This window comes from Filicampus tigris, chromosome 4, assembly GCF_054856515.1.
Source record: "Filicampus tigris isolate MCC_2025a chromosome 4, RoL_Ftig_1.0, whole genome shotgun sequence".
NCBI lineage: Eukaryota > Metazoa > Chordata > Actinopteri > Syngnathiformes > Syngnathidae > Filicampus > Filicampus tigris.
The window spans coordinates 22,152,395-22,168,371 of NC_141220.1; the positions used below are offsets into that span (position 1 = coordinate 22,152,395).

The 15,977-nt window shown below is 42.1% G+C and overlaps 1 protein-coding gene across 9 annotated transcripts in view; it reads right to left on the reverse strand.

The window, feature by feature from the left end:
* The window catches only part of frmd4a (FERM domain containing 4A), a 113,416-nt gene that overhangs the window by 42,063 nt on the left and 55,376 nt on the right, over positions 1 to 15,977 (reverse strand). Inside the window, exon 1 of one of the 9 annotated variants that reach the window (XM_086027874.1) lies at positions 4,498 to 4,873. The exons of 7 other annotated variants lie outside the window; for them this stretch is intronic. In XM_086027874.1, the coding sequence (XP_085884000.1) occupies positions 4,498 to 4,683 (186 nt within the window). In that variant the 5' untranslated portion in view covers positions 4,684 to 4,873. Of the gene's footprint in view, positions 1 to 3,331; positions 3,491 to 4,497; positions 4,874 to 15,977 lie in introns of those variants that run through there. One more of the 9 variants, XM_086027881.1, reaches the window with a different exon arrangement.

Consider the following 15,977-nt stretch of genomic DNA (forward strand, 5'->3'; position numbering starts at 1 on the left):
TAAACACACAAGCAGGTGCAACGGCGAAATAGTGTGGGAAACACACGGCGCTCGCACACAAGCACAGTACGAGCTAAACAATCCGAACGGCAGACAAAGCTGAGACAAGTTCCTTCCAATCATGTCCACATGTTTCAAAATTCACACAAGTTGTACTGGAGATGTACAGACTGGTTGGGATTAGTTGAATAGTTTTGTCCGATCCTTGAGAATGAAGCCGATTGTTGTTTTCTCCTGGTTTCTTGGTGTTCACTGGGCTCGGAAATTGACGACTGACTGGTATTGTCGGGTAGTTGTCATGCACTTATATAATTCCTGCAGAGTCGTGCTGCTTTTCGCACCTGCACTCTATTCCACAGACGTATGAAGCAATTGCATGTGTGGCTGGGCAAACAAACTCTTGTGCAGCAGCTTATCCCATCGGTGTTAGGCTCTTTTTGAAAGCAGACGGGGTTTAGGCTAAGATCAAACCAAAGCGCTTTTACACCGCCTGAAAAATATGTTGTATGTCAACCTTTCCCCCCCAGTGTCACTGTTCTGTATGAAGGGCACCAACATGAAATGGTGGGGTAGGGTAAGTCGGCCTGGCAATTTTCCACCTTCACAGGTAATATCAGAGGCAAAATAGAGGCGGGCAAGACCTTTAGCTTCTTTCGCACTGGCTATCGAAGCGGGCAAATTACTGGTTAGCTGCTGTAAGTAATGGAACTATAAGAGTGTGTGGGGGGGGGGGGGCTTAAATCCAATGACTAATTTGTGTATGAAGTTTAATACCAGCGACTCATGCCATAATGTCGAAAGCAACTGTGGCTGCAACACATGCTGTGTAAACGCACAAACAAAATCTTGGGTCTGTAAATCTATTGATGGGCCACTTTACTGGGAATGGGGCCTGAAAACCTTTGTGTGAAGTTCAACACCTAACACTCCTTCTCTACCACGCCGATTGCAATTGTCACTTTCCGTCAAGTATTTTATATGTGCCCCCCTCACAGAGGGACTGATGTGCGAGCTTCAGGTCGTAACTGGCTATTATTCCACTTCATGTCACCATCAAGGGGTCCGTGGCTCTGCCGAACATTTGTTGAACGCACACAAGGATTAGCCATCGTAAACATTGAACAAGTTTAAGATTTACATTCCTCTCTCCCGATTGTTTCGTGAGCATATCGGGGAGGAAAAGTCACTCTTAACACACACCACATCACAGGGGTCTGACAATCTGGCTTTTGCTGAATTCATTATCCTCCATGAATCAGGAAGTAGCCTGCTAATGAATCAACAGATGGAAAACAAACATAACTTAGCAGTTCGATCTTGGTAGAGGTGAGCACTCAACTTTGTGGCTTTTGAATTATACATTGTAAAATGGCATTGCTGCAACAACAAACGTGATACTTCCTCATTCATCATTTGTCAGTGCCTAACCAACCAGTTGTCAGTCCATCAACATTTCCGTTGTTACTTTGCCCACCACTGTATAATACCATATTTTCCAGAATATAAGTCACGTTTTTTTTCATAGTTTGGCCAGTGGTGCGACTTATACGCCGGAGCGACTTATGTGTGAAATTATTAACACATTATTACCTGTATATCATATCATCTCATATGTTATTTTAACCCACATAAAGAACATAAAGATAAATCCTAAAAGTTATTAAAATGCATGAATAATTTAAACGGTTAAAATCTAACAGTGTGGAAATAAGTAAATAGTATGACAAAAAGACAATTTGACTGTCTATCAATCCATCTATACAAAATAGTGTACTGTTCCTTTAAAAGGCGCTGCGCCTGGCAGTGTATGGTCTTGCATCATCAGCCAGGCCCCCCCCCCCCCCCCACACACACACACAGACAGACTTGACCGAATACAAAAATACTTTTGGAGACTTGAAAACATTCTACATGGTCGGCAATGAATAGAAGACTTATTTAATCAATCTACGACGTGACTCTACGTTTTGGTGAGTTTAAAGTTATCTTACCGTAACTTTCTTGTAATGCTACATGTGTAGATGTTAGCTAAATGCTACCATCGTAGCTTGGTGGAAATGATGTGTACTAAGCACACAATTTTTTTTAATTTGATTTATATGGACACGTTTATTTGCATTACGCGACAGAGACAACTTGGATTCCGAGAGGGGGTGGAGGGCGACTTATACTCCAGTGCGACTTGTATATGTTTTTTTCTTCTGTATTATGCATTTTATGGCTGGTGCGACTTGTACTCCGGAACGACGTATAGTCCGGAAAATACAGTAGTGCACGCGAAAGTACCATAGTAAAAGTTTGAAAACAAACAGTTCTTAAAGATGAAATGCAAATGTTGTAAAAAGTTAAATACAACTGAACTAGGGAAGTGATTCTTTTGGGTACCACTTGAGGGAGCCGTCATACCACACTTTGAAAACAACTACGTTCTGCAATCGAAATGGTGTAAAAAATACAAGCTCTAGCATAGTGGCACTTGTTAGGTTAACTACTGAGATGACTCAACCAGTAGGTACACTGGCAAGGTCCTACATTAAGCCTATTTGATCTATGTGGTGGTGGCCCTGCCAGAACCGGCACAGACCATGTATATTTATGATCTCATACGCTTAAGTTTCCCCTAAGTTTCAATGATTATTTTATATTTAGCGTCTTGATACAGTATTTTTTAAGCATTTAAAAAACTATTTCTCCTGTGTAGTTATTTTTTTGCATGTCATCACGTCTTCAAATAATGGCTTAGTCATATTTTGAATCCCATTTTTTTTTTTTGTTGCCGTAAACTTGTTAGCTCTGCTGAAATCGGCTAACTACATCCTTAGTTAAATAGATAATTCATTTCCACCCCTGAATGGAAATTATGAATACATATAATCTAATTAGAATTTGGGTCAGTTTATTGTGTTTTCTGAAAGAAAAAAAATATTTAAAAAATTACTCGACATTATTTTAGAAGGGTGACTCTGTTATGTTTTTTGGGGCAGAATAAAATCTAACTGAATATTTAACATTTGACAGGCATTACTTGCATATTTAAAAGTTAGGTCTCTGTAGTTCCATCCCACCAACTAAAGTTGAAATCACACAACCATGTATTGTTGTATGTATGTGATTTTCAGTCGTAAATAATGAACGATTTTCAAAAAGATGTCATTCTGATCACAAGGTGAGTGAAACTACAGAAATGAGGCCCCACCCCTGGTATGAGGGTAACCCGCTGAAGAAAAGTTGGAAAAAACATAATGAAAAAGTTCCAAAACTTAGCAGCCATACACACATGCAAAACGGGTTTACAACTTTCAACCACAGGGATCGCGTTGGGCGCACTAACCAGGGTGCACAGGGTGTGTCCACAGCATGGTGCGGTGGGGAAGGGTAACAAACACACTTTTTCACAGCAGCTTGGATTGGGGTGAGCATTTCGTGAACTGTTCAAGCATGTGCGGTCGCCTTGCGCTTTAAAGCCTCAGCTGACCCCGCCCACTCGCCACTGACTGATCCACTGCGGTTTGAGGCTTTGGATGAGGTGCACCTGTGCACACAAACACATTTATTCTCTAAACCGTTTGCTTTCATCTTGGATTTATCGTTCTGTGTTTATACTGTATACAAGTAATTTTAATTAGTGCTACCTCGGGGAATGTGATTGTGACAACAGTATTACATCGTCGCCAGCCATGTGTTTTAAAACATACCGCACAATGAACAGTTGAAGTTCTACCGTTTGAGCATGTATTTTATATACAACTTAAGTACAACAGTAACAGTAATGTTTTTTCCACTACTAGTGCCACTTTTGACCAACTAGTATACATTTAAACCTTAGTAGTAAACTACTCTGCTGCACTAGTAACACTAATAGGTCTTACTAGAAGCACTGGTAGCCTCTTGGACCAGACTAATGGTTTTGCATCACCACTAACATGTAGTTGACCTACTAGTATGCCAAACTTGTTCTACTGGTGTGCAGAAATGTAATTTAGTAGTGGAGAAAATCCAAAAGTAAGTCATTCTAATAGTGTGCTAGGAAGAGGGAGGAGAAAAAGTAATAATAGATGGACCTTGTTGGATATCAAGATCTGGACTGAATGCTAAAATGTCTTTCCAACACCCAAAATGCAGAGTGACAAGAATAGTGCAAATGCAACAAATCACCGCCTTGGAGGCTTTTTATTTTAAGGGACAAACACTTTTGGCTTTTGCTTTGTGGCATTGGACAAACACTGCTGAGCCCTTTTAAAGCCAAAAACAATTAAGTGTATAAATAGAGCCAAGTGGATGAAGAAAAAGCAACGTGGAATATTTGAGACATGCTAGGATGGAAGGATCAGAATCTAACATGTCAAGAGGAGAGGTGAGCATGTAAACACAAGTCTTACACACTAGTGCAATGCATCTCAACCTGGGTGTGAAGATTAATCAGCATTTTTGGTCATTTTGACTGTTTCTGCCAGTGATGCTCAGCCAGCGCCGGCATACACTCAATTCAAACATTACCTTCAACGCGGTGCGTGAGGCTCCCACGCAAAAAAAAAAAAAAAAAAACACTGAGAGGGGGTACTCAGAAGAACAAAAAAAGACTCCAAATTTCTTATTAATCCCAGAAAGAAACGAGTCGCGCGGCAGGCAGACAAGCGTCCAACAGCAGCCGGCCCGAGGGAGGAGGAGGAGACACGTCCGCATCCATGTTAGAGGTGACAACTGACCAGCGGGTTCAACGGACAAGCGGCTCACTCACTGGGCACTCTTCCGAGCTTCGTCGTCTCCCCCCCGCCCCCTCGCCAGCCCGGACGCCGCTCAACGAAGGAATAACTCGGCTAACTAGCAGGTTAGCTCCCACTGCTCTCATCCCTCCCGCTCCACCTCCAGAAGGCTGAGAATGATGCGGGCTCCCTCCCCTCTTCCGCCTCCTCCTCCTGCCGCCACCGGCGTAAACTGCATGAACGAGAGCGGAGCAACGGACTGTACCAAGTGACAAAGGGGGGAGGGGGTAAAAGAAACCCCATCAAAAATGAATTCGGAAACTTGTCTTCCACTGTGTCTTGGATTGGATTGTTTCCTTTGTGGGGGTAACGACATCTGAATAATGGAGGAAAATATGACAAAGAGGTAGAAGGAAACATTCGGCGCTCGTGTCCAAGAGAAATAGCAACCCTCCTTCTCGAAAATTCTCATTGGCTTCGCGCGTGCACTGCACTCTCACGTCTACAGTCAAAACATGTGATTCATTCATTCATGTCACTGATAGTGTAGTGGTACACACGCCTGAGTTATGTGCGGGCATCGTAGGATCGGTTCCCGCTCAGTGACGGTGTATGTGTGTGTGCGACCAGTTCAGGGTGTAGTCCGCCTTTCGCCCATTGTCAGATGGGATAGGCTCCGGCACCTCCCCGCGACCCTGTATAGGATAAGCGGTTTGGAAGATGACACATGATGATGACACACATTCATTCATTCACATAAAAGCGCGTATGGACACCTGTCTGTTTGCTCTCTATCACAGCCACACTTGATAGTAATTTTATTCTACAGTTGCACCTTGATTTACGAGAATAATTCGTTCTGGGGCCAATCTCGTAAATCAATTGTCCTCATATTTGAATTGATGGAAAATGTGTTTTTAATAAAGAAAATAAAATTATTGCATAAAAACCTAACAAAAGACAACCTAAAGAAATGCCTACTGCATTACAATTAATGATTGATTAATGAAGATTACTACATTTGATTTGAAGGATTATGACTGATACAATCGGTAAAAAGAGAATGGCAACATACTAGGTTTGCAACTCAAAGGTAAGTCACAAAGTCACAAAGACAGACCAGCTCATTAACCACAGGTGTCAAACTCAATGCCCGGGGAGCCAGGTCTGGCCTGCGACATTATTCTATGTGGCCTGCAAAAGAAAATCAAGTATGTCACCTTCCATGATGCTTGCTAGTAAAATCTGTTCCCAAATTTTAAATACAGTATTATATATTATCATTGCAGTATATATCCGAGTCCGGACTAGAGTACTCCAGCCCTGCAGCGAGAAACACAGAACTTAATTGGGTCAAACTGGGTCAGACGACCTGCAACTTGTATTCACATGCTGCCGTTGACCTGCTGTTTTTTTCCACAGAGCATTACGTTTTGCAAATGCAGACCAACACAACCTGTTGTTCTGTTTCTCAAGTTCGAAGTGGAGTTTTTGCAGGCTGAAATATGCCGACTTATTACTACCCACCTCAAAAAATTCTCAGAGAAGGTGAGTTTTCAAATCAGCCAGGGTTTACGGTGCTATTATAGAGAGTACAAGTTTTCATTTCCATACACAGACAAGGAAAAATAATGGCGCTTCCAATTGGATTGCTTTGCACTGCCTGCATTTGGCCTTTCTCCATCCCGCTGCTTCCTTTCCGCACTCCACCAACACAAATCTCCTTCCCCGGGTTCGCCTCGCCTCAATGATTTTTCTGGCCCTCAGCGCTCACGCAACCGCCACACTCACGTTCCGGGAAGCTAAATTGGAAGCTTGTGTTCACCTGACGCTCGCCGAGCTGCAGCTGTTGAAAACCACAAAGTTGTTAACATAACACAATCAGCTCCAGTTTTTGGTACCAAAAATAGACACGGCCTCCGAGACGTATGCGTAGGCAGCTCTTTCTTTGTCTACTATTCTTAGAGTAATAGAAATTTCTGAGATTATTGTGTGTGCACGCTATTCAGTGTAATTTCAGCTACAAGAAATTGCAGTCTTAACTTTAAACTTGCCAGAATAACAGTAAATTATATCGATCCAGAATTTGCACGCTTTTTAAATAATATTTAAGGGATCAAGAATTAAACTCTGTAAAATAACTGCAAAAAAAAAAAAAGTTGTTGATGTTGTTGAGCAGCACAGTGACATCGGGTTAAGCATGTCTGCCTCACAGTTCAGGAGTTTGGGTTTCATATTTAGTGCTTGTGTGTTTGTTTAATTGAGGACCCTAATTTGTACATAGATGTGAATGTGAGTAGAATTCAAATAAGTTTGTGTCCTCCTATTGAGTGCCTGAGAATGGAAAGATAAATAAGTCCATTAAATATTAAAGAAACAAGCTTGAATGAGGGCATTTTGAGATGCTGCATCAACTACATTTGCAAAAATAGCTTAGAAATAAACACATACAAAGTAATAACCGCTAGAGCAAGCACAATATTATCAGTTTACCCTCAAATTGCAAAGCAGCTCTGACGATGTGATTGGCTTGAATCACAAGGGCGCAGTTACGACACTGGCGTTTGGTCGGTGTATTTCCTGTGTACATTTACCCTTGTAATGACTGGAAACGCCACAGGTTATGATGGCACTACCGTAACCCCACGTTGGGCCCTATTTTCGTACACAGGGCGCATAAAAACTGGTGCATCTTCTTTTTCGTGCCAGGGCAAGTCTAGTTTACCGTGTTTGGGAATTTGCGCTACATCTTTCTGGGCGTTCCGGCGGACCGAGAGCGTTTTATATGACGCGCACCCGGTGCACCTTTCTTTGGTGACGGAAAGTAGAGTAGACTTTAGACCTGGTGAAAGCAGGTCTAAGTTGTGGCGCAGGTGGTGTAACACGATTAACAATGTGTGGTGGTGTTATCTATTTCATTCATAAATATGACATCAAACTGCCTGAATCATCTCCAAGTGACCACTTCGCAGTGGCCAACTTTACATCATCCGCAAGTGGAGATCTTATTGCGGTTCTTCATAAGTGTATTTGGAGCACGCAGATGTCCTGCACGGACCTCCAGTGAATGCGTTATACTTCCGAATATACAGTAGATCGCGTGCCTCTCATGCGTTGAATTTAAAGGGAATGAGGAAAGCCGCTTCAAATCAAGGAATCACGCCCACAACGGCGCAAATGCCCATTTCTAATTGCGTCTGTCAATGAAATTACCAAAAGAATGAAAACTCCATCCATGCGCACAGTTAAGACGGCACTTTGTGCTAGATCTGCGTTGGGCACGAAAATGGGGCCCATGAAGACAGACAACCATTCACACTCACTGACACATGGAAGTCAGGCAAGTGAACCACGCCAGCATCAGTGACAGTGACCAACCTCTGTTCTATTTGATCCAAAACAATTGCTGCAAGTTCAACACTCACTTTTGCTGAATTCTAGAAGGTCACATGAGAAGCAAAAAGGAGGTGTATCCTCTCCACCCCGCTTCCAAATTCACTCTAACCGGGTTTTTTTGGTTCTGGATATTTTTGGCCTCTCCCAGACACCGGAAACTGCCTTGTCCAACTTAAACATCTCCAGATGAGTCCTTTCCCCGGCTTTAACACAAACACCCGTTGCTCATTTTTCCTTTCCCCGCAGTCAAATACATATTTGCCTTCATTGGTTACTTCCTCTGTTAGCCATCACAAGGCCCCGGTTGTTTGACTGAAGCGAAGGAGGGAAGTGCAAAAGGGGACAATATGGGCAAAAATCGATAAAAGACACATTGGGGGAGTGATCATGGGAGAACTGTGAGAGGAAGACCCTAAACACTTTCCCTTCAAAAGTTTATGAATATAACGTGAGCAGTGCGACTAAAGTATAGCAGAGTGCACATATCATTTTTAACAGACCTCATTTTTGAAGTGTGCCCGTCTGGCATGCATTGCGAACATTACATGACCAAAACCAGAAAACAGGTGAGCCGTGACTTTCGCAATGCAAGCCCGAGGGCGCTTTGGTATCAATTTCAGTTGACAGTAGAGGGTGGTGCAGGACACAATGGCAGCGCCATGACACTGATCTAAATACATGGATTAATCTGCTTAATTCTTATTCCACAACTGCAATATTAATAAAACTACAGTGTTTGGACTAGCGGGGGGCACATCTTAGTGCAAAAATACGTTTTGCCTTGAATTCCCCTTTAAATGTGTACCCCGCTTAACAGGGTAAACATCTGCCATTTTCATATGTCACATGTTCCGTGACCCACAAAGGGTGTATGCCAAAAAATACAATGTGGGCAAACACTTGACTAGGTGTGACCAATCTGGGCAGAGATTTGTTATGATGGTGAGGTGCGGTCTTAACGACGTGCTGATGGGAAGTGATCTGGATGGTGGGTGTTAGGAACAGAACGGGATGGCGTGCACGCCAAAAGGTAACCTACATTGGCTGCAATTTGATATAAACCGGCCTGAATGGTGATTGAGGCAAGATGGGGAGTCTCCTTAACACCAACCTCGGTGACTCAACAAACAAGCATGGCCTTACTCTGACTGATACATGACGGTTGCGCATCAACACATGGCTGCATTACAAACACAGAAGATTAGGGATGTAACGATAAAAGCGGAAATCAATTTAAAATCGATTCGATAAATTAATTACTTGATTAATTAATTTTGTCACTTCTGTCGACTGAAAAGGACATCACAGTTGCTCAGGGCTGAGGTACCGACCAATCACAGCTCACCTGTTTCTGAAGCTGAGCCGTGATTGGTCGTTACCTGAGCCCTGAGAAACTGTGATGTCATTTTCAGTCAACAGAAGTTACTAAATGGCCGCCCCCGGGGATGGCTAAAAACGAGTGGATTTTGTTGTTTAACTCCTATTCCACAAACGCAATATTCATCAGAATGCTTTGTTTCAACTTGTGATCCTGCATAAAACTCCTCTCTTGAAAAAAGTATGTTCGGGTTGACTTCCTCTTCAAATACACTAATGGGGTAGTTGTACTTCTTTTGTTCAAACCACTAGTGATGAGAAAATATAAGCATCTCCTGGACGTAAAGCACCAAAGTTGAGACTGCGCAGGGAGGGTCACGCAAAGGCAGCCAGGAATGTCTCGAGAATCCACTGACCGGGAGCGATCTGTTTTGTTTGCTCAAGTGTGTGTATGTGTGCGTGGGACTGTGTTTTTGTGTGTGTCTGCGAGCTCCACCCGTGCGCCAGTGACTGACTTTGAGGCTGAAATGTGGTTCCAGTTAGGTTTTTTTCTTCCTCTTTTATTCCCCAAATCAGAAACACGCTGTGGCACTTCAAAACAAATAGAAGATATTTCTAAAGCAGACAAGCCTTTGTTCTTGTTTTACTTGGATGCAACATTGCCAGACGTTATGACCTCCCCGCCCAAAAATAAATAAATAAAAACTCACATTTATTCCCCAGATTTCCAACTTTGCCTCCAACTGACAGATTTGATGGAATCTGACCACCACTTTTATGGACCAAGAAATGGGACTTCTGGTTGTTCGGCAGGCAGTGAGCACATAAAAAGTGTTTTGTGGTGTTCTTACAGCAGTTTCTTTTGTGATTGACTTGTTTTTCCTAAGTGCATTTTATTCTCCAATTCATCTTGCCAGACTTCCTGTTCTGTCACACTCTGTTAGTCATTGTTTTTCATGTTTCTTGGACGGGTTGTGAATGTGACCCATTACATTGAAATTACTTGACTGATTAACCCAAAATAAGGAGTATGACGGGCCATTGGTAGTATAAGGGTTCTCATAGTTGACTCTCACACGACTGCATGGCAACCAGTCTGGCATCTGCCCGTGACCTTGATCATGATAAGCGGAAGAGAAACTGCATAATGGATGTACAACTTAACATCCCTTTTTCCTTGTACTTCCTGATAGTGCAGAAAAAACAACATGTCCCATCAGGCCAAGTTCCTATGTTGCCCTCAAGGATACCCAGAATAGGCAGGGCGAACTGGGTCGCACACTGCAGATGTGCATGTAAGTCAACAGAGAAATGCTGCATTCTTTATCAGCCATTCTATCGAATCTAACGCCACCCTACCACGAGTGTACTGTACTGCATTACTGTGGTTTGGTATCCCAACTGAAGAGTACTGAAAAGTGGTTTGCTATAAATCAGTTCATCATAGCCTGTGCAACAGTAGAAAGGAAAATAATTACAATTGCGAACCAAACATTTGGTTGGAACCAAGGCTTGCCTGGCAGTCTGTAATAGTAGAACAAGTCTCTTACCCACTGTCATTTAATGTAATTTCAAGCTAAGATTGGAGTTAGACTACATGGTTTATGTGACACCGTTTTGGTGATATTGGGATGTGTCATGGGAGCGTAGAGGTGGAAAAAAAAAATCGCATGGAATGCAAGATTTTTCGATCTGAAACAGGCCTCTTCCAAATGTGGATACAAATTTGACACATATCAAAATAAATACAAAAAAAACATCCACTGTAAATCTAAACAGGCAATTAAAGAGTGTGTATTCTGTGTATTCGGAGAATCGTTTTTAAATATATTATACATGTTCATTTATAACTGTAGACCTCAATTGTGCGGATTAAGCATTAAACTATTTTGCACCATTTCAGTTTTTTCAATTTTTTTGGCATGAGTTGCCCCTCCCCCAAAATATAAGAACTTGATCGCCTTTGTTGGCATCAGTGGTTAACCGGTACAATTGTGACGTGCAGTTAGCTAAATAGCTACGCCCACATTCCAGAAATGCATCTTTCCTTTGGATAGACTGCTGGTGTGGCCACTTTAGAGCGCCTCATTGTCAGCCATGAGTGCAAACACGCCATGCAAAGAAAGTCCAAAGAGTGAGAAGGTTAAAAAATAAGTCCACTTGACAGCCACTGTGTGGACCGGGGCTTTGAGCTGGCGTGGTCACTTTAGAGTGCCTCATTGTTGACTGGGAGTGTGTGGATGGCAAGGAGAGGGTATGGAAGAGCGAGGTAAAACATTTTTTTAAGTCCTATGTGACAGCCATGCATGTGGACAGGAGCTTTGGACTGGCATAGCCACTTTAGAGCACCTCGTTGTTGCACCGTGGAAAGCCCTGCTACAACCTGCTGGGATATGCCAGCCACTGGAGGCTTTAAGTGGATGTGTCACGACTCACTCCTGTTGTTATGTGTAGGCATAGGATAGATGCTGGACAAAGTAGCTCCCATTTCAAAGTCTTACTTGAGGTATTTGATTGGCGGTTGACTCACCCGAACACTAACCCTTTCAGCGCATTCAGCGGACACGCTTACAAAGTCTGAAAACAAAGAGAACGGCTTGATTTTTGGGGTGTTTTGAAGCCTCATTTTATGTACTTGCTAATTTTTCTAATAATTCAATTTTCGCCGAGTTGTTAAAGACACTCTTCTCTGTAGTGTGTCACATTTACAAAATGTTTACATTTCTTTTCCCTTTTACTGACTTTAAATGAGCAAATAAAGTGGAGCAAGTTGAATGTTACTTCATTTAAATCAGTGGGCAAGGAGTCACCCCAGATGAATGTTATGAAACATTTAATATTTGTATTACTCATGTATTATAGTTGACGTTGTCGCTGTAGTTATTTCCATGCAAGTTGGGCGTTGGCACATGCGGGTTGTGTCGTGTTCCATCAGCGTAAACACAGCCATTTGTGTCACTTGAAAGATACTTAAATAAATGGATAAATGCATTATATTGTAGCTTGATTGGGAACTTGGACTTGCATTGTAAACCCGGCCTACGTGGCATGACTTCCAGAGACAAAAAGGTTGAGTGTGATATCATGATTTTTATCAATGAAACTCAGTCCGAAAGGGGGCTGGCGGGATCTGCAGCGATGCGAGGTGACAATGAGTGTGAGCCTAGTTCACAAGGGAAGGATCTCTTTCCGCTTACACTTCTATCTTCATTTATAATTTACAAGGTGAGAAATCCGCGTGGACCCCATGTGACCCTCAGCTCACCGACACGGCTGGAAATGTATGCCGGAAGACGGCGTGTTGTCACGTGGGGGTATTTGGTTCTGCGTGTTTTATTATAATGTACAGTTTGAGTTCAAACTGACACACTCTTGCCTATCCATGGAGAATTCTTGATCTGCTCTGCTGTTTTTTCTTTTTTTCTAAGTGTTTTGCAAACTCAAGGGCATTGCTCACTGAGGAGACATTGAACCCCAGTGGCCTTGATGCACTGCCATGTGACTGGCTTGAATACCAAACACTCTAATGGTTTTGTATGCTGAATATTAAGCAGACCTGAATACAGTCGTAGACGAGTGAGTTTCTCGCAGTGCTTTGTGTTCTCTGTTCTCTGAGACAGAACATCTTGGGAGTGGAGAGAAGACAGGAGGGTGGTAGCGGTCCTTAAGTATATTTGGGACCGGTTCGCACAGGGGCACAGAAAAATAAATATCTTATTGAGTCCGGTTTCGGTCACATGATACGATCAGACCTGTCATAATCATTTTCACCCAGCTCGATGGTTGGTGGTGGCTTTGGGCGGCCATCAGTGGGCTCGGACACAAGACAGCAATGACGACCGAGCCATGCCTTTTTCTTTTTCTTTTCGACATTGGATTACAGTGTGATTTGACGAGTTCTAGGAGATTTTTAGCGAATGTTCACATAACCGTTGTTCATACACAAGCAATAAAATAGTAATTAAAGAACACCACAGAGGATAGCAGCTAGCCGAAGCATATGGTTGCGCCGGCTAGCATTAGCGCTACTTGGCTAACATTAGCACTATTGTACACTTCTGCGCCTCATCGATAAATGAGACAAAGTTGTTCATGCCCATGAACTGATAAGACACATATGAACCAGACTGAAGCAGCCAAACTGAACAGTTTAAACGATTTTCAAAAGCCTTTCCACCCCTAGCGTGTATGTGTGTGCGTGTCTAACTGCCAACTCAGTCAGCAGTGAGTAATGTGGCTGACAAGTTAGGGAATAAATCAGCGCGACTGACTGCTGAGGACCTATGCAAAGAAACACGCATGTAAATGTCCATTTATTGAATCCAGAAAATGACTACCGTGTCCATTTTATTCATCAGACCATAAGTAAATATCATGACAAGTCTGGGTAAGATATACCTAAAAAGTTATACGAATCAGAACCTCCGTGAAACAACAGAGTGTAGCAGTGGACTTGCGAGGTTGATCAAGGTTTACTGATTCAAAGTTCGTCCCTTTGAAAACTTCCTAAGAGATGTGCACATCCCCCAAAGCGCAGATTGTGCTAGAAATGTTGGGAATTAGGGAAAAAGTCATGAAAAGGTTGGACCCAAACGTCAGAATTAAGTGAGTAACTGGAATGGAACAGGACATAAGTAATCCATCATGCCTCTGGGAATATTGTGAGTTACGGATGACTGCAGTCACCTGCTCAGTACAACTCCGTTGACCTTCAGGACACACTGACTTGTGTGATGTAAGAGGGATTAAAGATGGGTATGGAGAGTGAAGGTTTACAATAAAAACAGTAAGTGGTTGGGAGGGTTTACAGGCTTGAAAAGGGCAAAGCACTCAGGTAAGCCGGAACCGGAGGCTGACTTAAAAGCAAAACATAAGAGAGGGGACAATGTGAGGTTATGCTGAAGTTAGTTTAAGAGCTATCTCATCTTTGCACAGGTTCAGGTTCAGCTTTTTGAAGTGTTAAATGATCCAAAACCTTGGACTTTCTCTGCTATTTACAGATTATTTCCTTCACAGTGGAACCTCCATTCAAACATCCCCTAAATGTAAAATTAATTTAAACCAACATTTTGTTGAAAAACGTGCCCGGAAATCTAGAAGGAAAGTACATTTAACTACCATCAGTCGGGACTCATGTGGATGGTTGTTTGCCTCTATGTACCATGTGATTGGCTGGCTGCGAGTCCAGGGTGAACTCGCCTGAAATTACCTGGGATAGGCTACAACTCAGCCCCAAATCTAATGAGGATAAGAAGTACAGAGAATGGATGAACGTATGGATGAACTCTGCCTCTATCTTAGATAGTTTGATCATGGAAAAAAAAAAATCATTGTTTTCTTCGGGGAAAAACCTCATTTGAAATCTGAAGTCGGAGGTCAGTCAGCGACCCGCTCATTCTAATGACAAACAGACGAGTTCCAAAAATTAAATTACATCTAAAACCAAAGGCTCAAACCTGCAAAAGCCCCACACTGCAAAAGCCCCGCACAACTTTGGCTCAATGTACCGTCACACTTGATTCCACCGAGACGGCGTAATGAAAAATGACCCGGCTCATCTGTAGGGAGAGCCCCTCGGCAAGGATGCATAGCCGACACTGTGTTCTTCTCCAAAGGGAACCCCTGTCATTGAAAATGTATTGAATGTCCGCCATTTGGCCTTTACGCCTCAGGCAGGGTCCAGGATCTGAGGTGGAAAAAAAGTGGAGTTTGCTCAATAAATAAAAACACCTGATCAATCATGTTACACGTGGTCATTTTCCCAACCGTTAACCGTCTGTATTACTTGTTGAGATAACATCTGTGTGTAACGGTAATACAAAGATGCAAATAAGAGCAAAACCTATGTGAACAGTCGCTGACTGCACATTTCTGCACATTTTGTGCAATTTAATTTATGTATATGAATAATTCAGTCTACAGATGGAAGCACTCGAGAGGGACGGCGGGGTGGGCGCGGGGGTGGGGGTTTGAAATTTGTATATCGAGTCCTCATGTTCTCATGCATTTTATTCCTAAACGATAACTGATAAGGTCTATTAAGACCATAGAGCATTTTTTCAAGCGTCACAAAGGATATAAAATTACTGCAAAATATGCGCTTATTAAGCATGAATCTATGCAGCCTCGACATTTATAAGTGCATTTATCAACTCTCATTACAAATGACAATTAAGATAGATGAAACAATACATACATACATACATACATACATGCATACATACATACATATATACAAATACAGGTTCATACATACAAACATACATACTATATATACAGTCTACACACCCTTGTTAAAAAGAAAAATGAAAAAAAAGAGAGACTAAGATAAATAATTTAAAAAAAAATCCACCATTAATCCAACAAAAAAAATATTTTTCCTTCAAGAGTGTGGAAAAACTCTCCACAATTAAATTAAATTCGTCACACAATTCAGCTATCTATCTATGAACAATGCTATCTATCTATCTATCTATCTATCTATCTATCTATCTATCTATCTATCTATCTATCTATCTATCTATCTATCTATCTATCTATCTATCTATCTATCTATCTATC